A 21950-nucleotide genomic window follows, 5' to 3' on the forward strand; every position below is an offset into this window, starting at 1 on the left:
CCGAGTCGGGAGCAGAGCAGCGCGTGCGCAGGGAGGGCGGGCCGGTGTGGGGTCAAGTGTCAGAGGGCGGTGCCAGCGGCCCCCCCAAGATGGCGGCCTCCATGTGCGACATGTTCTCCTTCTGCGTGGGCGCGGCGGGCCAGGCCCGGGGGCCGGTGGAGGTCCGCTTCGTGAGCAGTGCCAAGGTGAGGCGGGCCCGGGGCCCAGCCGCCGCCGCCCCCTCTGGGGACCCCCGTCCCGGCCCCCCAGGAGCCTCCCCGTCCCGGCCCTTCCCCCACCGCCCCCTGCTGCGGGGCTGCGATTCTTCAGGCTCGGCTGTGGCCGCGTCTCTCCGGCTCCAGCGGCTCCCCGGGGCCCCCGCCAGCCTCTTCCGCCGCCCCGTCCGGCTCCGGACCGTCCGCCGCTCGCTGCCGACCGGCCTTTCCGGCCGCTGTCACGCGTGCCTTTGCCTTGGCCGGCCCCAGGCCGGGAAGACGGTGGTGGAGGGGCCGCCTCCCTGGGGGCCCCGTCCCGCCCCCCACCCCCACCCCGGCCCCCGCCCACATCTCCCCGGAGCCCTTTGTCTGGCTCTCGAGTAGAGGGGACCCCCCATTCGGTGCCTGGGCCTTGCATAGGTGGTCGTGGGGTTAAATGAAAGCCCCCCCCCCCCCCGCCCTGAGGCGGACAGATGACCCCTCCCCAAGAAGCCCCGAGTATGTGTGGGGGGGATGAGAACGGGACCCATTCACTCCAGTGTATGACCCCCCCCTGCGACCCTGCCCCCTCTGATTGTATAATCCTCGGCCAGCCCCCCCCCCCCCGCTGTGCAAGCCTGCCCCCCTCGTCCCTCCACCACCCCCCCCATCGCTGCTGGAGGCCTTCCCAGCCCCGCCCCCTCCCGGAGCAGGGCTAGCGTGGGGGGGGGCCCACGGCGGGGGGGGGGGGGGGGCGGGGGGGGGTCAGTCCACACCCTGTAGCTTGGCTGGAGATGCCGCCTCTCCTTGTTTGCCTGGGGGCCCCCCTGGGCCTGGGTCCCCCTGTCTTCTCCCTCTGGTGACCTCGTCAGACCCACCTGTCCCGGCCCAGCCTCTGCTGACCTCCAGGGCCTTTGGGACAGCTAGAGTCCGGCAGAGTCTGAAACTCCCCATCCAAAGCAGAGCCCAACTCTAACCCCCCCATCCCGGAGGCCGGCCAAGGTCTTCCTCCTAGGCCCTCAGGCCCCATGTCTAAGCCTCCCGCCCTCGCCTTTGGGGTCGCCTGCCCCCAGGCTCTCGCTGTCCCAGCCCAGCTTCCATCCCCGGGGTCTGATGGGCCTTTGTTGCTCACTCACGCCTGACCCTTTGTGACCCCGTTTGGAGAGGTGTGCCATGGCCTTCTCCGGCTCATTTGACAGATGAGGACACTGAGGTAGACAGGGTGAAGGCACTGCCCAGGGTCCTGGGGCTTCTGTTTGACCGCAGGAGGACGGAGCTTCCTGACTCCGGACCTGGGGCTCAATGCGCTGGACCCCCTCACTGCCCCGGGGTGTATGGCTATTGGGGGAGGTGCGGTGTGAGGGCTGCTGCTGTCCACCTTTGGTGTCGGTGGCTGCCCCGAAGGTGGGCCTCAAGGCCTTGGGGGTGTCGTGACGGCTGAGAGGCAGGAGCCGAGGAGCACCTAGCGCTTGGTCAGACATCCTCTGCATCCTGGGACTTTTGTCCTGCCCCTGGACTGGATGGCCCTGGAAACCGAGGACTCTCATCCCCTGGGGCCGGCACTGGTTGTCTTTGCAGGACCAACAGGGAGGCCCTATCTCGATTGGGCCACTAGGTGGCGCCACAGTGGATAGAGCACCAGACCCTGAGTCAGGGCCCCACTTCACATCCAGCCTCAGGCACTTCTAGCCTGGTGACCCTGGGCAAGTCACTGCACCCTGTCTGCCTCTTCTGTCAAATGGGGTGGGGAAGGGAATGGCAAACCGCCCCAGAGTCTCTGGCAAGAAAACCCCAAATGGGGTCATAGAGGGTCCGTATTCTCCCCCACCCCCACCCCGCTGAGGTTAGATTGTCAGCTCTCTGAGGGAGGGGCTGCTCCCCAAAGCATGGCACAGCGCCTGGAACATAGAAAAGCACTTACTGCATACGGGCTTGTTGGGTACTTTCTGTGTGTCGGGCACTGAGCTAAGGCCCTGGGGTCACCAAGCCGTCTTTTCTCTTGTCTGTGCAGGGGAAGGGGCTCTTTGCTACAAGGCCAGTCCAAAAAGGGGAGACCATCTTTGTGGAGAGGCCGCTGGTGGCCTCGCAGTTCCTTTGGAATGCACTTTATCACTATCGGGGTAAGCCATCCTCTCCTGCCCATGTGTGTGAGATCCCTTGTGCCTCTTGCTGTGTGTGTGTGTGTGTGTGTGTGTGTGTGTGCGCGCGCGTGCGTGCGTGCATGCATGTACACACTCCTTTGTGATGAAATGCCCCTCTTCCCTGTTACCTTCATTCTACCATTGAGACTAATTTGCTAATTGCAGAGCTGTAGTGATGAGATTGTGGCCAGAACATCATGGGACTCTAGACTCACGGGCAGTGGCCAGGCTGGAACGCAGAGCCGAGGGCAGACAGATCCTGTCCCTGAGCTCAGGGACGCAGTGGTCATTGCTGGGGGCCGCTGGGAAGGGGCAGGGAGTCTGGTCCATTTCTCTCAAGTGACCTGGTGCCCGGCTAAGGGCAGAGAGGGAGAGATGTGAGCCTGGACCTGAGACTCTGGGCCCCTCTTCCTTCTCCATTGCAGTTCAGCCTCCTCTTGGGGCTTGACTATGGGCACATTATCCTGTCTGTTAGTCTCCTCCTCCCTAAAATAGACACAAGATGTTCTCACAGAGCTCAAGAGTTTTCAGAGGGTCTTACAGACATTCACAGCAGGACGTGAGCTCTCGGGGGAAGGGGCACCCGGTACAGTCTCAAATGTTTTTTTACCAGAACAGTCGAGGAGGCCCCTGTGGGCAGTGTTCCCTGCCTGTGGGAACCTTGCCAGCTCTGCCAAGGAGGGTTTGACAGAGCTGCCTGGGGGGGCCTGGGCAGGGCTACACAGCCAGGACGGGTCAGGAGCAGAATCAGAACCCAGATCCTAGTGTCTCTGCCTCTCCTGACTCAGGTGTATGTGAGGGATCCACTCCCCAAACTAGCTTCCCCTCTCACCTTCCCTGCCTGGGAACACTAGAGCTCCAAATGACGACCAAGCGCTTCGTCCCTGTTGTCTTCCCCGGGCCTGGGAGGTGGGGCAGCTGGCAGAGGTGCCACGGCTGGCGGAGGTGCCACGGGTGCACTTTCATCCCCATTGGATGGATCAGGTCCCTGAGGCTCAGGGAGTCCCTGTGGTTGCACAGGGCTTGAGGCCAGCCTCTAGCCCATCATTTGTGGGTCTGGACGCGCTTGGCATTTAGGCTGATTGAGCTGCTTCTGTGGTGGGAAGCGGGCAGTGTGGTGGTCCCCTAGAAGTCCAGAGGAGCCCTGGCTGTGCGTGGGCTGCTCATGGGCCTCAGAAAGGTCCCCCGCCCCACGTTCAGAGGCTGGGGGGCTGGCAAGAAGGAGGAGGAGGAGGAAGATGAAGAGCCGTGCCTCGGGCCCCCTGGACTGATTGTGGATACAGGGTCCCTGCCCACAGAAAGCCATGGTCCAGTGTTGGAGGGGACCAGGGAGGGGAAACTGGAGTGAAGGGTCCTCAAGTGCTCCGCCCATCAGGTTAAATATTGGGGGGCAGGGGAAGCTCCCTAGGAGATGGGCTTTGGGGGAGGTGTCTGCCCGGGGGGCAAGGGCCCCTGACTGTGTGTGTGCCCCCTGTGCCAGCCTGTGACCACTGTCTGCGGGCCCTGGAGACCGCAGAAGAGAATGCCCAGAGACTGTCCGGGAGGAGAGCCGCAGCCCTGCCCTACCCCGAGCAATGCAGCACCCGCAAGGAGCTCCACCAGATGTGCCCCCACTGCCAGGTGAGGCTCAGCTTGGGAGGGGGGACCCCAGGCAGCTGCCGCTCGAGGCAGCCTGGCTACAGCGAGCCAGCCAAGGGGCACGTTGGACTAGCAGCCATCCTGGGGGTCCTTGCTTCCCTGTTTGACAGATGGGGAGACGTAGTTGGCAAGATACCAGCTGTAAGTCTCTTCCCTCTGTGGGCCTCAGTTTCCCAATCAGTAAAACGAGGAGGTTGGACTCAGTGACCTCTCAGGTCTTTTCCGTTTGGAGGGTTTAAGGTGAGGTCCCCCCAGGCTCCCTGAGCCTTTACGGAGAGTCTGCTGGGACGGTGATGTAGTGACAACAGTCACCAGAACTCGCCTCCCATTGGGGTCTGTAAAAGGCCAGTGCTTCCAGGGGCATCACAAGGCCTGCCAGGGCAGTGTCCACAATGTGTTGGCAAGGAAGCAGTGGATGAATGGCCACGTGAGGTAGGTCGGGTCTGGGATCACTGGTAATCCCTGATGGGTAACCTTCAGCTATAGTGACCAGTCAGCGCATCACTGGAGCACCTACTGAATGCCCAGCAGGACATGACCCAGTGGTCAGAATTTCTATTAGACGCTGGTTGGAGACCTCCCCCAGCCCACTGCCCATCATTGTCCACAGCATTTCTAATACACATCTCCATACCAAGTACTCAGGTACCTCCAAACCATGTGGATAGAGGAGACCAGAATGAGGGGGGATGGGGAGAGGGGCCCTCTCATCCTGTCAGACCCTCTCTGCTCCTCGGACTGTGTCCACATGCTTCCAGAAGCCCCCAGGAGGCTGCTCTGGCCTCCTCTCCTCCCTTCTCCCCAGGAGGCTGCTCTGGCCTCCTCTCCTCTCCTCTCCTCTCCCCTCCCCCCAGGAGGCTGCTCTGGCCTCCTCTCCTCCCTTCTCCCCAGGAGGCTGCTCTGGCCTCCTCTCCTCTCCTCTCTTCTCCCCCCAGGAGGCTGCTCTGGCCTCCTCTCCTCTCCTCTCCTCTCCCCCCAGGAGGCTGCTCTGGCCTCCTCTCCTCTCCTCTCCCCCCAGGAGGCTGCTCTGGCCTCCTCCCCTTTCCTGGGGCCACAAGCCTAAGGGCTGCCTAGCAGCTGTCGCAGGAGCCTTTCCCACTGAGCTCCATCCAATGAGAGGAGAACAGCTTTCTTATAGAAATCATCGCAGCGACAGCTCCCGTTTCTGAGCCTCCCTCAGTGCTGCAGAGGACTCTGGGGCGTGGTCTCAGCACATCCTCACGCTTCCCTGCTGAGGTTGTCGGTGTAAATGTTACTATGCTCAGCGGCTGTGAATGGCCGGTGATTAGGGGTCGCCTCAGCTGATGCAAAGGCCAACTTGAGTACAGAAGGAAACTGGTCTCCTCGGTGTAGGCCTTCCGCCAGTGCAGACTGTGGCTCTTCTGGGCCTCTGGGTGTGTGGGGAGGCAGGGTGGCTGTGGCTGAAAACAGCTCTCTCACTGTCTCGATAGGTCCTGCTCGCTTCCCCCAAAACCCTTCCTCCCGGTGGGTGCTGCCATTGATGACCCGGACACCCCTTCACTCTCTTGTGCCTCAGTTTCACCATCTAGGCTTGGTGGTGGTAGGTGGTGAGATCAAAGGAGGTAGCAGATGTCACCTCTATCAGTGCTAGCGATCCGTGACAACATTAATAAAAACAGCCGACCCTTTTCTGGTGCCTAAAGGCTCTTGCAGAGTCCTTTATAACCTGGAAGGCAGGGCTGGGTTTTCCCCTCGGTCTGAATTTCTCCCTTTCTCCCTTCCTCATCTGAAATTCCTGAGTAGGAGATCTAGCCCCCCTGCCCATATGTTTGTGTCACTAGTGAATTCATTTATCACGTGCTTGTATACATTATGGAGAGCCTGATGTTGGGGAGATGGAGATAAATGAGAGGGTCTAGGGAAAATAAGACCTGCCCATGTGACTCTGGGAAGCCCAGGACTAGGAGAGAGAAGAACACTGGCTGTTTTGTACGAGGCGATCGGAGTTGTAGGTAGTGCAAGCATGCCACCACGGCTGTGGTAGAATGGCCACTTCACTTTTGTAGGGAGCACCCTTAGGATCACAGGATCATCTTCTTCCTCTGATGTCCCCGGGGGCCTCCTTGGAGCAGACAGGGGACCGTGGCTCTCAAAGGCTCTTCCAAGCAGAGCTGAATGTCAGCCATCTCACTCCTGTGGCCTGTGGTCAAAGGCTTTGGGGCCTTCTTGGTCACAGTAGCTCACAAAGACCTGCCTGCTTAGGGGCTGGACAGGCCCTGGTGCTTCTCCCAGAGGAGATTCTCGATCAGGTTGGGTCTGGGCCAGACCCCAGGGGCCCCTCCTGACCTGAGAGCGCGTCACGGCTTGTTTCATCGCAAATGTGCGCTCGGGGGTGGGTGGGAATGTAGGAACAACCCCCAAATAAACAGGCCTGGTCCTTGGGGAGCTTCCATTCTCTCAGGGGAGACACCCGCGTCTCTGAAGCTGTCAGTGCCCTTCACAAGCATCCGCTGGTCCTGGGGTCTAACCCCAGTTATCACTAACACTGATAGAGTGCCGACTGTGGGCCAGGCACTGGGCTAAGCACTTGACAGAGATTCTCGCCTTTGGTCCTTACCGCTACTCCAGATAGATGCTGTTATTATCCCCACTTGACAGGAGCAGGAACTGAGGCAGGCGGGTGAAGTGACTTGCCCAGGGTCACCCAGCCAGAGCGTGTCTTAGGGCTTCCTCACTCCTAGTCTGGGGTGGTACCTGCTGGGCTGTCACTACCTTGGGGGACTAGTCACCAAATCTTATAGCCCCACAGCCTGAGGCTTCAAGGGGGCACAGTGGGGGAGGGCAGATGGGGCATGAGGACTGGGACCTTCCCCCCAGGCTGCTGGTCACCCTGTTCCTTCAGACCCAGTCTTTGGAGACGGAGAGAGGGAAAGCTGGCTGCCTCCTCCAGATGAGCAGCCTGGTCGTGCTTTTCCTTGCCCGTGTATTGACTCCTGCGGGGATGGCCCAGCGCCTGCCTTCTCTGCCAGGGGAACCCCTCGTGCCCCTCACCTTCAGACGCTCCCTCGACCTGATGGAGCCGCTTCAGGCCACCTTGTGACCAGCTCGGCCTTGGATGGGAGCAGCCTCTGGCCAGTCCCAGCAGAGCCCCGAGGCATTTGTCCTCCCTTCTCGTGCAGCCACTCGGTCCGCTTGGGTCCCTCTGCCATCCCTGCCTCCCTTGCCCAAACGGCCGTCACTTGTGATGGAGGCTGAGGAAGGGAGAGCTGCCAGCCTGAGTCTGGCAGTGTCTGCGGCATCCCCAGTGGGGGGTCCCGCCTCTGCCAGGAAGGGAGGTGGGGGCCTCTCTTGTACCACACTAGTCTGTGCATATTCTGTGGGTGCATGGCCTGTGCACAGTGCCCTCCTTTAAGCTCAGGGCCTGGTGCATGATGGGCACCTCATGAACACTCATTGACTGACTGTTTTGGGGTTTTTTTGGTGAGGCATTTGGGGTTAAGTGACTTGCCCAGGGTCACACAGCTAGTAAGTGTCAAGCGTCTGAGATCAGATTTGAACTCAGGACCTCCTGACTCCAGGGCTGGTGCTCTATCCGCCGCTCCACCTAGCTGCCCCTGACTGACTGGTTTTGTTTTTGTTTTTGTTTTTTGTTTTGGTGAGGCAATTGGGGTTAAGTGACTTGCCTAGGGTCACACAGCTAGTAAGTGTTAAGTATCAGAGGCCAGATTTGAACTCAGGACCTCCTGACTCCAGGGCCAGTGCTCTATCCACTGTACCACATAGCCACCCGACTGACTGGTTTTTCTTTCTTTCTTTCTTTCTTTTTTTGGTAAGGCATTTGGGGTCAAGTAACTTGCCCAGGGTCACACAGCTAGTAAGTGTCAAGTGTCTGAGGCTGGATTTGAACTCAGGTCTTCCTGAATCCAGGGCTGGTGCTTTATCCACTGCGCCACCTAGCTGCCCCTACTGACTGTTTTTTTTTTTTTTTACTGACTGGTTTTTGAAGTGAATTTTTAATCTGTGTCTTATTTCGACATCACCTGCATTCCACGGTTGATCCAACCCTCTCCCAGGGAGCCAGCCCTTAAGATAAAGGATAAAAGCAGAGGAACAAACCAATCCAATAAAACTAAGCCCCATGCCCCCGAATGCCACCTACCCTTCCATGCTGTGTTCCTCCTCCTCCTTAGGCCCACCTCTGCCTACTGAGAAGGGAAGGAGAGTCAGCCTGATTCAAAGGGCCATGATCTTTTTTTTCTTTCTGGGCTGTGGCCTTTTAAACAATTATTTTTGTGCCTCTCCCACATACTGATACCCACCCCCCCTAGACTTTAAAAGAGGAAGAAAAGCGGGGACCCAAACCAGCCCCGCCCCCGATGCCCACTCCAGTCTCCCCCACCCCCTGCGTCTCCAGTGAAAGGACGAAGGCTGTCTCCTCATGATTTTTCTAGGGTCAAGCTTGGCCATTAAACTCATATATAATTTCATTTTATTTTAGCAAATGCTTGCCGCCTACCTGTCCTGTCTTCCCTCATAGACTGTGAGCTCCCTGAGAGCAGGCCTGTTAATTTTTGCCCCTGCCCCCCAACCTGGGGCCCTCACGGACCCCCCCTCTGATTGGCAGGTGGCATATTGCAGCGCAGAGTGTCGCCAGGCGGCCTTGGAGCAGTACCACCGCGCCCTGTGCCTGGGCCCCTCCCAGAGTGACCCTGAGCATCCTCTGAACAAGCTTCAGGAAGCCTGGAGGTCAGTCACCTGCCCTTCTCCCGCCTTCCCTTGAACTCATCCTTGGCCGCGGCTCCCCGGGCCGGGCCGCCGAGTTCATTCTCCAGCCTGGCTCTGCCGGCTCCGGACGTGGGCTCTGGTAGGACAGCTAGATCCTTCTCTGCGCCGAGGGTCCTCTGGAGGGTACTTGTTGGGCCCCTCCCGGCAGTCGTTCCAAGGGTCCTGGCCCCTCGGTCTCCCAAGAGTGAAGTCCGTAGGCCTGCCTTGCACCCGCCTTCCCCACTTTTGTGTTGGGTGAGGAGGGGACGTAACAACAGTCACTCCCAGGCCACCCTCAGGGAGGCGTTCCTGACCCAAGCTTGTTTCTCCCCCTGCAGGAATGTCCACTACCCCCCTGAGACAGCCAGTATCATGCTGATGGCCCGCATGGTGGCGACTGTGAAGCAGGTGAGTGTCAGTCATCGCCTCCTCCCCCTTCTCCCCGCTCTCCCCTTCCAGGGTAGGTGCCAGTGGTGCCCAGGGTGGGGGTCGGGGAGCACATAAGCCCAAGGCCACGTAACTCTGGGGGTGTCTCTGTTTGTGCCCTGTAGGCGAAGGATAAGGAACGATGGATCAAACTCTTCTCCCAGTTCTGTAACAAAACGGCCAACGAGGAGGAAGAGATTGTTCACAAGCTCTTGGGAGACAAGTTTAAGGTTAGTCCTGGGTCCCCCCAGGCCTTGCCCTGATAGAGGAGCGTCGCTGGCCAGCCTGGGTGGCAGGGGGTGTGTCAGTGGGTCTGTGGGGGTGCGGGAGCCACCTCCTCTGAGCCCCATTCCTCCCTTCAGGGAGCTCCTGGTCCCGTAGGCCTGCCAGGCCTCTGAGGATGCTGGGTCTGACTCCGGCCTCTGTCTTCCTGGGGTCAGCTCCAGGGGCCTCTTTTGTCCTCTGAGGGGCCTGTTCTGGACGCCCTCAGGCTCCTTCTCGCTCTGTATCTGAGAACCCAAGCCCCTCCATGGCCCGATGCACGCCTCTTGGAGTGGCTGGGGAATTCAGAGGATAGGAGGGGGTGTTGCCCTTGAACCAGGAGGGCTGTTGGTGGACCCGCCGAGGTCCGTCCTCCTGGCCCTGATGCCCAGGACGCTGACGTAGGAGTGGGGCCCCCAGCGCTCCCGGAGCAGACCTTTTCTCATCTCTGCTCCCTCTGCCCCCCCCAGGGCCAGCTGGAGCTCCTGAGAAGACTCTTCACCGAAGCCCTGTATGAAGAGCAGCTCAGCCGGGTGAGTCCCTTCTCCCCTTTGAACTCTGAGCCTCCCAGCCTGGCTGCAGCCTGGCTTTCTACGTGTGAAGAGGGACAGGCCAGGGTGTAGGACAGCAGTCGATGGTGATAAGCATTTTTAAGTGCCTGCTGAATACAGGGGCTAAGTGCTGGGGAAATGAGGAAAAGCAAATCCAGGAGCTCCCATTGTCGGGGGAGACAGCAGGTCCCTGGGTACATGCAAGGCAGGGGGAGTGGGGGAGGCTTAGCCAGGGCAAGGCCAGGCCAGGCCTCCTGCAGAAGGGAGGGGCCAGTCTGTGCACTGGCCCCCTGTTCGCTCAGAGGCTGTGGGAATCCATGGGAGTAAGGAGGAAGGGGCTAGCTCATGCCGGGCTCACTGGCATCTGTGGAGGAGATGGCTCAGCCCGGGAGAGCCTCGAGGCTGTCCCCTGAGGGCTGGGGGGGGGTTCAGAAGTAGATGAAGGTGGTCCTGGGCTTTGAGCCTGGCTGAGTCAGCAGATAGAGTGACGGCCTCAAGGTCTCAAGCCAGATCGGAGTGTCATCGAAAGCTCTAAGAGCGCAGCGTGGCTGCGGCTCTCCCAGTCACTCTGGCCTGCAGGATCTCTTTCTGTTGAGAGGGACCGGGAAGACAGGTTCTGCCTTAGCCCGTGGTGATGTCCAGGAGGAGCCGGGGATCTGTGCCCGGGGCTCAGCGGGGAGCTCAGGCCTGGGCCCAGGGTGGCTTAATTGAGGCCAAGTGAGAGGGTGTAGACAGAAAGTGAGGAGGCAGGACCAGTGGGGGGGGGCAGCCTGCGGGGGGGGGGCAGCCTCGGGACCAGCCTGGGGGGGGCAGGGGGGGCAGCCTGGGGGGCACGGGGGGGGGGCAGCCCCGGGCGCAGCCTTGGGGCCCAGGCAGGGGCCAGAAGAAACAGTAGCAGAACCAGAGGGAGCGTGGTGAGTGTCCAGGAGAATGGGGAAGCAGCAGGGTCAGAGGCAGCAGGGGTGACCCATGAGATTGTCCCTCGTGTGCGCCAGCTCAGTGCTGAAGTGCTTTACAACCCGTGTTGTAGATGAGAAAGCTGAGGCAGGGTCCAGGGACTTCCCCGGGCTCCCCCAGCTAGGGAAGGTCTGAGGCAAGACTGGCACTTGGGGCTTCCTGACTCCAGCCAACCACTAGGCCCCCTCACTGCCGCCTGAGGCCTTTGGGCCAGAGGACTAAGAAGCAAGTGAGAGCTTGTGGAGGCCGCCGGTGTGGTGGCTTTTTCGAGGAGATTGGCCAAGAAGGTTTTGGCTAGGAGGTGGGGATGAGGGAGAAGTGGGGAGGGGGCGAGGAGGACGTTGCCCTTGGCAGAGAGAAGAGCCGCCGTCCCCCAGTTCCCCTTCACCCACAGGACAGCCCCTGGGGTACCTATGGGCAACAGTTCCCTGCTGACTCTTTTTTTTTTTTTTAGTGAGGCAATTGGGGTTAAGTGACTTGCCCAGGGTCACACAGCTAGTAAGTGTTAAGTGTCTGAGGCTGGATTTGAACTCAGGTCCTCCTGACTCCAGGGCCAGTGCTCTATCCACTGCGCCACCTAGCTGCCCCCCCCCCACTCTTAAAATTTCTGGAATTTGGGAGACTGCAAGTCTGGAAACAGAAGTCTGAGGGCTGTCCAAGTGTGCAGAACATTAGTGGGCAGAGACAGGGGAGAGGGGGCAGCTTCAGGGCTGCAACTCACCTCATCATCTCTCTCTGGACTTCATGTGCAGTGGTTTACGCCAGAGGGTTTCCGGTCACTCTTTGCTCTTGTTGGGACCAACGGCCAAGGAATTGGGACCAGGTAACGAGGATGTCTCCTGGGGGGCAGGGGGAAGGCGGGCAATTGGACTGGACCTGGGCCGGAGGAGCCAAGGACAGTAGGAGGTGCCACCTGTTCTCTGGGGTCCCTGGCATGGGCAGGGGTGAAGAGACTGGGGTGTCTGGAGTGCATTTTGGGGCAGACTCCTCTGGAGGCAGGTACAGGATGTGCCCTGAGCTAGAGCTAACCATTTAGGGTCCTGCCCTCCCGCCTACTGTGGGCCTCAGCCAGTACTGAAGACAGATGGAGGCTGGGGCTCACCCGCCAGCAGCTCTCTCTTCTTACCGACTATTCCCTCAGTCCAGCTCCCAAAGGCTGTTATTTGAGTCTGGTTCTGATTTTGCACCTCTTAAGTGTTGGCGCTCTGGGTCAGCACCTCTGCTGCCTCCCTTAGTTGCAGCTTCAGCTGCTCAGGGAGGCAGCGCCCCCGCCTCCGAAGCCAGCATTCTCGGCAGGGATAGAGTGGGGCCTCATGAACGCAGGAATGGCCCAGCACAGGGTGGCTCTGAGGTGGGGGGGTTCCCTCCTCATCCACCAATGCTCGGCTTGCTCCATGTCCCCCAGTTCCTTGAGTCAGTGGGTCCACGGTTGTGACGCCCTTAACCTGAAGCCCCAGGAACGTGAGCAGCTGGATGCGTTCATTGATCAGCTGTACAAGGACATCGAGAGAGGTGGGCAGGGCATGGAGGAGAGGGATGAGCTGCTTGCTCACCCCCTCACCCCACACCCAGACAGCTCCTTGTCTGATGGGAGCGAGAGGGGCCAAGGCAGCCACGCCTGGAAGGCCCCGGCTGGGTGGGAGGCAGGGTGTTCATGGGGGGAGGTGAGCCTGAACCCAAGGGAAGCCAGCTTGGGTGTCACGAGCCACGGCAGGAGTGTCTGCCGCTGCCACGTCTGTCCGTCTTTCTTGCAGTGAACGGCGAGTTTCTCAACTGTGAAGGATCTGGGCTCTTTGTGCTCCAGAGCTGCTGTGAGTGGTCGGGGTGGGGGTGGGGGGTGAAGATCGTCTGCCCCCTCAGTGCTGAGCTCTACAGCGGGCCACCTACAAAGGGGGGAAGGGAATCTTCCCTGCGGGCCCCCTGGGGCTGCGCACCTCCCAGTCGCTTCTGGATGTCCCAGGCTGCCCCACAGAAGGGGAGCTGGGCACCACCTGCCTGACCTTGGGGAATGTCTCAGGGGGGCAGAGGGTCTTCCCTTTGTGGGGCTCACCCGAACATGGGCGGCCTGGTGAAGCGTGGACACCGTCCTCAGAAGGATGATTTTCTAAAGAATTGAGTGAAGGAAATACTCTATTTCCGCTCTGGGCCAGTGAAAACGAATCCCACAAAGTCTTGGCTTTGAGCCCTTGGCTCAGAGTTGGTGGGACGGTGGGGGCCAGGGTGGGGAGGTGGAGACCGGGGCTGCCCTCACTGACCCTCCAGCACAGCCTCCACTTCTCCCAGATGTGAGGGGCTGGCCTGGCCTCCCAGCTCCCTGCTGGTCAAGAGCCTCTCCAAGTTGAGCTGGGCTGGGCTGGATCTTTGAGCGTTTATTAAGCACCTGCTGTGTCCTGGACACTGTGCTGGGCCGTTCCTGCCTTCAGGAGGCCACACTACCCCTGGCAAGAATGCCAGCTTTGGAGGTGGAGAAGCTGCTTCCCTGACCAGCTGGGTGACCTTGGCCTCAGCTTCCCCACCCATAAAGGGAGGATTGCTCATAGGCCCCTTCTGGCGGTAACCCTGGGACCCCGTGCACCTCAGTGATTGGAGGCAGCGTCCTGGAAGCTGTGAGGACGTGTAGCCATGGGACCCACTGGCTGCCTTTTTTATTTACCATGCTCCTGACCCCCCTTATTTCTCAGGCAACCACAGCTGTGTCCCCAATGCAGAGACCTCCTTCCCAGAAAACAATTTCCTTCTCCATGTCATGGCCCTCGAAGACATCAAACCTGGAGAGGTAATGGGGGTGTGGCCAGCGCCCTGGATGGAGTGGGGGGGTTGGGGGGGGTGGCTGAAGGGCTGTCTGGGCTCAGGCTCATAGCAGGGTTGTCCCCCCACCTCCTCTCCTTGTCCCCCGCACCTGCTGTCCTTCCGTCTCCCAGAATGAAAACTTAGTCCTTGGGGCAGCTAGGTGGCGCAGTGAACTGGCCCTGGATTCAGGAAGACTTGAATTCAAATCTTGCCTCAGACACTTACTAGCTGTGTGACCTTGGGCAAGTCACTTAACCCTAATTGCCTCACCAAAAAAAAACCCACAAAAAAACTTAGTCCTGGAGCATTTTCCAGGGCAGCCCCTGGCTCTCCCACGTCCCACTTGGGGGGCCCAGGGCCTCCCTCCAAGTAAGCGCCCCTGCCCCCCAGTTTGTTCACACAGCACCCCTTCCCCAAGGGGAAGCAGGGAGAGACTGGTTTTGAACCCAGGCTAGTGGGCAGACAGGGAGACTCAGCTGAGGGTCACGGGGGTGGTGGTGCACCAGGCTGAGGGGAGGGCCCTGTCTGTCTCTCTGTCCCCCCCTGCCATCCCCCCCATCCCCTAGGAAATCTGCATCAGTTACCTGGACTGCTGCCAACGTGAGCGAAGCCGACACAGTCGTCACAAGATTCTCAGGTAGCCCAGAAGGAAAGGAGGGCATGGGGGGGGGCACTCGCTCCCCCAGGGCCCTGACCGCAGGCTCCCTGCACCACAGGGAGAACTACCTGTTTGTCTGCTCCTGCCCCAAATGCCTGGCCGAGGCCGAGGACCCCAGCGTGACCTCTGAGGAGGAGGAGGAGGAGGAGGAGGAGGAGGGTGAGCCAGAGGATGCCGAGCTGGAGGATGAGATGACTGATGTTTGACACCCCGACCCTCACCCTGACCTCCTCCTGCAGGAAAGGGGGCTTTGGGAGCCGCCCCCCCACCTCATTCCCCATCCTGAGCGGAGCATCTGACCTCCCTGCTCCCCAGTCTGGCTGCCCAGGGAGCAGGTGGTGGGCAGGACCCCAGGCCCAGGCAGAGGGGGAGCTTTGTGTGCAAAGCTGGGGACCTTGGGCCTGTGGTGCAGCCCAGGTGGGGGCCAGGCCCTCCCCTTGAGAGCATTCCAGTTGGGGGCCAGGATTGGCCACAGGCTCTTGGAACTCCTGCCCACCCCAGCCCTTGTTGGTGTATTTATTTGGGAACCAAGCTGAGTTATTGGACGCTCTCCATGTGGGGGTGTCCTGGCCCTCCCCAGCCGCAGGGAAGGCCGCTTGGCCCTCCGGGGCATGGCTGCGGGCCTGTTCTGCTGGGCAGGGCTCCCCTCCCTCCCTCCCTGCCTGCCTGTGGGCTCCTCAGCCCTTCCCCAAGCCCTCAGAATCTCATCTTGTGCCTTTTCTTCCCTGCCTGGGCAGGGCTGGGGCTTGGACCCTTTCCCAGGAAGGGGAGGAGCGGGCCCTGCAGACAACTGGGGGCGAGCACTAGGTCTTCTCCTGGGGAGGGGGGAGCCCCTGTTTGCCTGCCCCCCCCCCCCAGCCAAGTTTGGAGACCATTTGTACTGAGCCTCCAGCCTCGGGCACTTCGGGGAGCTTGTGTTCCTGCAAGGCCCTTCTCCTTCCCACCTTTGGTGCTGTGTGTGCAGACTCGGTAACAGCTGGGACCGAGGGAAGTGAGCAGTCTTCCGGGACCGAGGAGGGCAGTGGAGACCCCCTAAAGGGGCTAGGGTGGCTCCACCTGGGGCTCTCCATCCGGCCTCCCCAAGGATCTAAACAGTGCCTGCCCCTCGCTTGGGCTTAGGGGGGGCCGTTCATTGGTCTGGGCCATCTGCCTCCGCCCCAGGGCTCTTACTCCTTATGCCAGGTGAAAGGAATGTGTGCTCTCTCCCCCCTGCCCCCCACCCTGAGGGGCCATGTCACATGACCTTCCCCCCCCCACCTGGTGCTCATGCCATGCTGACCACCACCCTACCCTACTGTTCAGTGTTCTCAATAAACCGTGACTGGTGAACAGGCCCGGCCCCTCTGTATGGTTGAGAGAGGAGCTGGGGTCAGTTTGTCCCGGCCTCCCATGGGCCCCCACCCTTCACCCCCCTATCCAGCTTTTTCCTGGAGGCTGGGGGACTGTGGCAGGAACCACAGCTTTTCAGAGCATCATGGGGTTTGCAAAGTGCCTGTGGCACAGGATTTGCACTTCCCAACAACCTCGGGAGCAGAGAATGGGTGTCATTGTCCCCCCTTCAGTCAGCGTGGCTGACTTTCCCAAGGTCATGCAGGTGGGAGGGGTTGAGGATCTAAGGTCATCCCCCCCCATGCCTCTTGGCTCCTCCAGGGGCATTCTACCTTGGTAGAAAGCTTTTACCCTGAGACCCAGAGGGGGCCTTCCCATCATGCCCTGCCCACTCCCTAGTAACTGGCATTCATAGGTAGTCCTCTGCCCCATAGAGTCTCTCAGTGACCTTGTGAACTCAGGAATTCTCCTTTTACAAATGAGGAAGGTGAGGCAGGCAGGAGCTGTTGGGCACTGCCAAACACTAGTTTGGGCCAGAGGCCAGATTCAAAGGCAGCCCCAGGCCCCAGTCTGAGGGTCTGTTGGGCACAGGCTGGGAAGCCTTAGCGGGTATAGGAGAAAGCAGTTCTACTGAACCCGAGAAAGGTTTGGTGGGGTTTTTTTTGTTTTTTTTTTTAGTGAGGCAATTGGGGTTAAGTGACTTGCCCAGAGTCACTCAGCTAGTAAGTGTTAAGTGTCTGAGGCCAGATTTGAACTCGGGTCCTCCTGACTTCAGGGCCGGTGCTCTATCCACTGCGCCACCTAGCTGCCCCATTTGGTTGGGTTTTAAACATGATTCTGCTCTTGTCTCCTGTACCTGCTGAAGGTCCCTGGGGAAGTGAGGGGCTGGCCACCACACACACCAGGAGTCTGGACACCTCCCTTTCCCTCTCAGACTAGAGGCCTGGGGGCTCTGACAGCTTTTGAGAGGCAGATAATTAACCACATCCCTACAAATCTAGGAAGGCTTTATTGTGCTAACAGTGGTGGCTGCCCAGGGGGGTGAGGGAAGGGGCTTCCCCCTTTGTTCCTCCCTCAGCAGAACAGCACTGTTCTCTGCCCCCACCTCCCTGGTCCCTTAGCCCCACCCAGCCTGTGACTGGTCCAGCCCATGGCATCTCTGGGCACTGTCCCCCAGAGGCCTGGGACCTTGGGTGAGGCAGGGTATGGAGAGAAGAGGTCAGTGGTACATCTGTTTAGCCAAGGCAGAGGATGGGAGCCCCCTTTTCACTCAGCATGTCCCAGGCTCCCTTCCCCCAGTGCTGGCTGGCCTCAAGCAGCGGAAGCTAGAGGCTCTGGCGCCTCCTTTTCTCCCAGTGCAGAGTCTTGAGGTCGGGGGACCCGGTGTCTCTTCTACCAAAAAGTCCAAGGTGGTTGCAACAGCTCAAAGGTTGGGATGCTGGTGACGTTGACAGGGATGGAGATGATAGCCCAGGGCAGGCCGTGCTGTTCGAGGGAACGCCTGATCATGTAGCTGAGAGAAGAAGAGAAGGCTGCACCTGGGGGGCTCCCTACCTGACAGGCCTCCCATAGTGAAGGACCCCTCCTAAGACCCACAAGGGGAAGCTCTCTCCCTGCAGACTCGGGCTCCTTGCCTAGTGTGGCCCCTGCCTCCCTCTGGGGGCCCTCACCCATCTCTGCCCAGCAGGAAGAGAGCGGGGATGTCCGCCGTGCGGCGGCTGCTGTCCTGGATCATCTCCACATAGAAGCTGTCATTGTCGGCTGCGTTGTCAGAGATGATCACTGCTCGACCCCCGTGTTCCTGCACCACCCTTGTCTTGGAGAGGAAGGAACAGCCCCTGGCAGAGAGATGAGGCTGTGAGGAGGCAGGAAGAGCAGGGGGCACCTGGACAGGGAGAATCCATGTGGAAAGTGGACTAAAGCAAATCCCAAACCCATCCATAAACCCCCAAACCCTGGCCTGCCAAGGCCATGGCCCATGCTGTCTGATGCCCCATCCTCTGCCACCCGGCCTCGTGCCCCTCACCCCCGCTCCACCAGGGCAATCTGGTCCTGGATGAAGAACCCGTTGTTGAGCGGTCCACAGGCCTCCGGGGGGTCGGCTGGGACAAGCTGGATCTGCTCGTACCTGGTGTGCTGGAGAACAGAGACAGACCATGGAGCTCTGCAGCAAAGAGCCAAGGGCAGAGAGGTGGGGCAGGGGCTCAGCCAGGGAGGCAGCCAGGGCAGGGCACAGTGGGCAGAAGAACCTGGGGCTCCCGTTTTCATTGGACTCTGTACTCTGAAGGGCCTGCCTGCTTCCACTGTGCCTAGGACGGTGTAAGGCCCTCAGGGGGCACTGCATGTGCTCTGGGGTGGTCCAGCCCTTGATGGGGATCAGAAGGGGAGTGAGCCTCAATTCCCCCAGGCAGAAAGGAGAGGGGGCAAGGCTCCCTAGTCTTAGGCCTGCACTTACGAAGACACCCCCAAAATCCTTGGCAGGAGTGACAGTGAAGATGTAGCGAATGTCCCCTGGGCTCAGCACTTGGAAGTACAGATACTCATGGATGCGCAAACCTATGGAGAGGCAGAGAGGTGAGAGACTGGGGGGCCTGCAAGCCTTACAGCCCAGGAGGGGGAGCACGGGCTAGTCCATCCCCTCACTTGCAAGGATATCGTCAGGGCTGAGCCCTGAAGGAGCCCCTGATGTGATGGGGAGGACACAGACCTGCCATCAGGGAGCTCTATTGAGGGGGGAGGCTCAGGCCCTGTCCCGGGAGCCTCCAGGCAAAAGGGGAGGCAGGGTGGACAGCACTGAGAAGAGCTGGGGTCCTGGCTTCTCCCATTTCCAGTGGGGCCTAGGGCCAAGTTGGTGGACGGCAGGACTGGACTAGGGAAGTCTGACTTAAGGAGAGTGAAGTTTCTGGGCTTCCTGGGTGCAGGTGCCCACCGCCCTGGCTTCCTGCAGGGATCCTCTTGGTCACTTTATACAGTTGTCTGGCATCTCAATATTCCTGTGGGAACCTCAGAGGGAGGGCTGGGCTTGGAAGTGTGGCACTGCCCTGGCCGGGAACCCAGTCCAAAGACTCGGCCGAGATCCTTCGGACGCTCTGGCTAAACTGCACCTCATTGTCCAGAAGAGGAAATGGCCCCAGAGTGAGGAAGTGATTTGCCTAAAGTTGCCAAGATAGACATTCGGTATCTGTTACCAAAACAATCCAACCGATTCAACAAAAACTCTGTGCCAGGCACCATGCCAGGGGTTGAAGGCAGACAAAATGAAGATTGTTGCCCACTTTCATCATAGATCTAAAGCTGGAAGGGGCCTTGAATGGCATTGCATCCATCCCCTTCATTTTAGAGGTCAATTGACTTGCCTGGGTCAAACAGCTAGTAAGTGGGAGGAAGGGCTGGAAGTGCGGTGCGGTGGATAGCCCACCGTGCCTCTGGCCTCAGATGCTTACTTGCTGTGTGACCCTGGGCAAGTCACTTCAACCTGTTGGTCTTCCTTGTCTGTCAGATGAGCTGGAGGAGGAAATGGCCAACCACTCCAAGATCTTTGCCAAGAAAACCCCAAATGGGGTCCTGACTGAACAACAAGGGCTGGAACTCAGGGTCCTCCTGATTCCAAGCACTGTCCACCTTTAGGGGCTTACAGTCTATTAAGGGCAGCATCCTGGATTCAGATTCAGAGGCTCATCCTTGAGCCCAATGAAGGAATTTTAAGAAGGGCAGGTGAGGAAGGAGTAAGTACATGGGGAGTCGAAAGTAGGGCAAGTGAATCCGAGGTGTCCCCAGCGGGGGCCTTTGTAATCTAGGGCAAAGGCTTCCTTTCTCAGTAGAGGAGTTGGGCCCCCCATGGGTCCCCTAAGACTCCGGCAGAGGCTTTTCTGACGGCTCCTAGGCCACATCTGGTCAGCACCGGACTTGCTCTGCCATTATTCCCAGACCCCCCACGGCGCTCGCCTCCCACATCGGGACCAGAGTTGTCAAGGGCGCAGGGTTGAGGAAGAGCGCTATGTCTGACCTGTGTCCGCGCCAAGCGTCCCCAAACGACTCTCCCAGACTACAAGTTTCAGAGAGGGGGCGTTCCCTCCCTCCGCCAATGAGACCGTAGGTCCGGCCCCCTCCCCTGTATATAGCTGGCCCCCTGGGGTGACGCAGGGATCCATCTGCCCGGTGTACCTTACACCCCCCTTCCCCGACGAGAAGGGAGGCCCCTCAAACACGTCAGACGTGACCACACTTGTAAGGTTTCCCTACTTCCCAGCTCGGGTTTCTCTGCAGGAAGCAGGCACCGAAAGTTGTCTTTTGGAAGTGAATTTCCCAGCCCACCAATCTCTTCCTGCCCTAGCGATCTCTGAGTCCCAACTCCTCATTGGACTCGGGTAAATCCCCACTTGCCCAAGGTCACCTGGGCAGTGGGTCAGGATTTGAACCGAGGGCTCTATCCATTGCCATGTCAGGCAAGTCTTAGGATCACAGCTGGAGCTGGAAGCACCTAATCCGACCCACTCGTTTTACAGGGGGGGAAACTGAGGCCCGGCAGAGGAAGCGACTTTATAGGGTCAGAGACAGCGCTGGAAGGGGTTGCAGAGTCCAACCCGCTCATTTACAGGGGGGGAAACTGAGGCCCGGGCAGAGGCAGGGACTTTATGAGGTCAGAGACAGCGCTGGAAGGGGCTTCAGAGGCCGTCGTGTCCGGCCCGTCGTCTGGGTGGGGGGAGAAATGCGGCTCGGAGCCTGGGCGCCACTTGTCCAAGGTCATACGGACAGGTAGTGAGGGGCCCAGCCTGGAGCGGGATCCCAGGACTGGCCCCGAGCGTCCCCGGGGCTCAGCGACAGAGGGAGGGTCTGACCCCTCCCTCCGTGGCCGGGCATGTGACAGATAAGGAAACTGAGCCCCAGCCCCGGGTCCCGCGGGGAGTCCAGGTCTCCGAAAGGGGGGGGGGTCAGAGGTCAGTCTGCCCCCCACCTCCACCCCTCCAGCACATTGGGCACATGGGCCGCCCGTCCCCGCCCGGCCCGGCCCGGCTCACCGTGGGCCAGCACACACGTGGAGCACCACAGCCAGAAGCAGCCCCAGCCCGCGACGCCCCGGACCATCTCGGGCGGGCCGGAGACACTCGCTCCCGGGGCCGCCGCCGCCGCCTCCAGACCGCGCGCCTCCTGACAGCTGTTCCGGTCGGCCCGCCCCCGGCCCCCGCTGCCTACGTTCATTGGAGGACCGAGTGCGAGGTCTGATTGGGAAGAACACCCGTCGATAGACCGTCTCCTCCCGCCCCCTTCACTTTATTGGTTACTGAGGAAGACGCCTAGGGATGATTGGGTTCAATGCCTTTCAATATCCTCTGTTCCCGCCTCCTGCCCCCACCTTCTTTCACCGATCTCCTACGCCCTATGCTCATTGGCGACAGCGAGTAGCGTGAGTGAGAGCTGATTGGTGAAAATGGTTGTCAACAGCCTAGTACTTTCGGAGCCTCCTCTGGCCGTTGTCCCGAGCCATTGGGGAAGGGGAGCGGGACTGAGATCTGATTGGGCCCAAGTCTCACCTTGGCTCCTCCCCACGCCTCTACAACTTTGTTCGGGATTACCAACGCATCCCGAATAAACGGGAAGCAGGAAATTGCGCCAGGAGCTCACGGGGAGGATTGCGTTTCTTTCACACTTTAAGGTTCCCCAAACATCGTGTCCTGGCCTGGGACAGCAGGGGACGGGGGGAAGAGTCAGCTGAATGGTCCCTTCCGAGGTCAACGAGTTTCGGAGTACTAAGAGCCTAGAGTGGAAGCTATTGACTGGCATGTGTACTACCCCCTTCCCCTTGCCCTGCTTTGTTACGTACCCAATTCCTATTCCCGCTGATAAATTGGCCCCCAGAAGATGGCCACTTCTTCACCTCAGGGTCCTAGGAATACCCCTGAAGGATTGGGGTGTCTTGGGGCAGGTAGGTGGCACAGTGGATAGAGCACCGGACCTGGAGTCAAGAGTACCCGAGTTCAAATTCGGCTCAGACACTTGACACTAGCTATGTGACCCTGAGCAAGTCACTTAACCCTCATTGCCCACTCTACCCCCCCCCCCAAAAAAAAGGTTTGAGGAGAAAATTGTAGGATCTTAGGTCTAGACATTGATGTAGGAGGTGAAAAAGGGGTTAACAGAAAAACCTAAGACCCAAGCTCTAATTCTGATATGAGCTCTAAAAGGGATTCAGACCTCAGTTAATAGATAACTTACAAGTCAGGATGCTAGGTTCTCTTACCCACAGTAATCAGTACCCATAACGGGAACATAAAGGGGCAGGTCATAGAACAATGATAAAATG

The 21950-nt window shown here is 59.6% G+C and overlaps 2 protein-coding genes across 2 annotated transcripts; one reads left to right on the forward strand and one right to left on the reverse strand.

Annotated features, from left to right (window-relative positions):
* Positions 1 to 31: 31 nt before the first annotated feature.
* Positions 32 to 15651, forward strand: SMYD5 (SMYD family member 5). The gene is made up of 13 exons (XM_043987735.1): positions 32 to 185; positions 2185 to 2293; positions 3795 to 3934; positions 8538 to 8659; positions 9016 to 9085; positions 9229 to 9333; positions 9835 to 9897; positions 11625 to 11695; positions 12278 to 12384; positions 12627 to 12683; positions 13554 to 13648; positions 14229 to 14299; positions 14379 to 15651. The coding sequence occupies exons 1-13, from the start codon at positions 90 to 92 to the stop codon at positions 14524 to 14526; spliced, it is 1254 nt and encodes a 417-aa protein (XP_043843670.1). The 5' UTR covers positions 32 to 89; the 3' UTR covers positions 14527 to 15651.
* A 988-nt stretch (positions 15652 to 16639) lies between these two features.
* Positions 16640 to 20822, reverse strand: PRADC1 (protease associated domain containing 1). The gene is made up of 5 exons (XM_043990011.1): positions 20668 to 20822; positions 18105 to 18205; positions 17676 to 17785; positions 17320 to 17487; positions 16640 to 17162 (listed from the first exon to the last, which is right to left on the reverse strand). Exons 1-5 carry the CDS (start codon positions 20732 to 20734, stop codon positions 17042 to 17044), a joined length of 567 nt encoding a protein of 188 aa, XP_043845946.1. The 5' UTR covers positions 20735 to 20822; the 3' UTR covers positions 16640 to 17041.
* Positions 20823 to 21950: the final 1128 nt, after the last annotated feature.

This window comes from Dromiciops gliroides, chromosome 2 (genome assembly GCF_019393635.1).
Source record: "Dromiciops gliroides isolate mDroGli1 chromosome 2, mDroGli1.pri, whole genome shotgun sequence".
NCBI classification, from domain to species: domain Eukaryota; kingdom Metazoa; phylum Chordata; class Mammalia; order Microbiotheria; family Microbiotheriidae; genus Dromiciops; species Dromiciops gliroides.

What these genes read in the sequence shown, in the direction of transcription:
- SMYD5 (XM_043987735.1), top strand. Translation starts at nt 90, where the DNA reads ATGGCGGCCTCCATGTGCGACATGTTCTCCTTCTGCGTGGGCGCGGCG. An exon ending in GCTTCGTGAGCAGTGCCAAG is followed by an intron (nt 186 to 2,184) that starts GTGAGGCGGGCC and finishes TTGTCTGTGCAG; the next exon opens with GGGAAGGGGCTCTTTGCTAC. An exon ending in GTACAAGGACATCGAGAGAG is followed by an intron (nt 12,385 to 12,626) that starts GTGGGCAGGGCA and finishes TCTTTCTTGCAG; the next exon opens with TGAACGGCGAGTTTCTCAAC.
- PRADC1 (XM_043990011.1), bottom strand. Translation starts at nt 20,734, where the DNA reads ATGGTCCGGGGCGTCGCGGGCTGGGGCTGCTTCTGGCTGTGGTGCTCC. An exon ending in ATTGCCCTGGTGGAGCGGGG is followed by an intron (nt 17,488 to 17,675) that starts GTGAGGGGCACG and finishes TCTCTCTGCCAG; the next exon opens with GGGCTGTTCCTTCCTCTCCA. An exon ending in TTCCTGCTGGGCAGAGATGG is followed by an intron (nt 17,163 to 17,319) that starts GTGAGGGCCCCC and finishes TTCTTCTCTCAG; the next exon opens with CTACATGATCAGGCGTTCCC.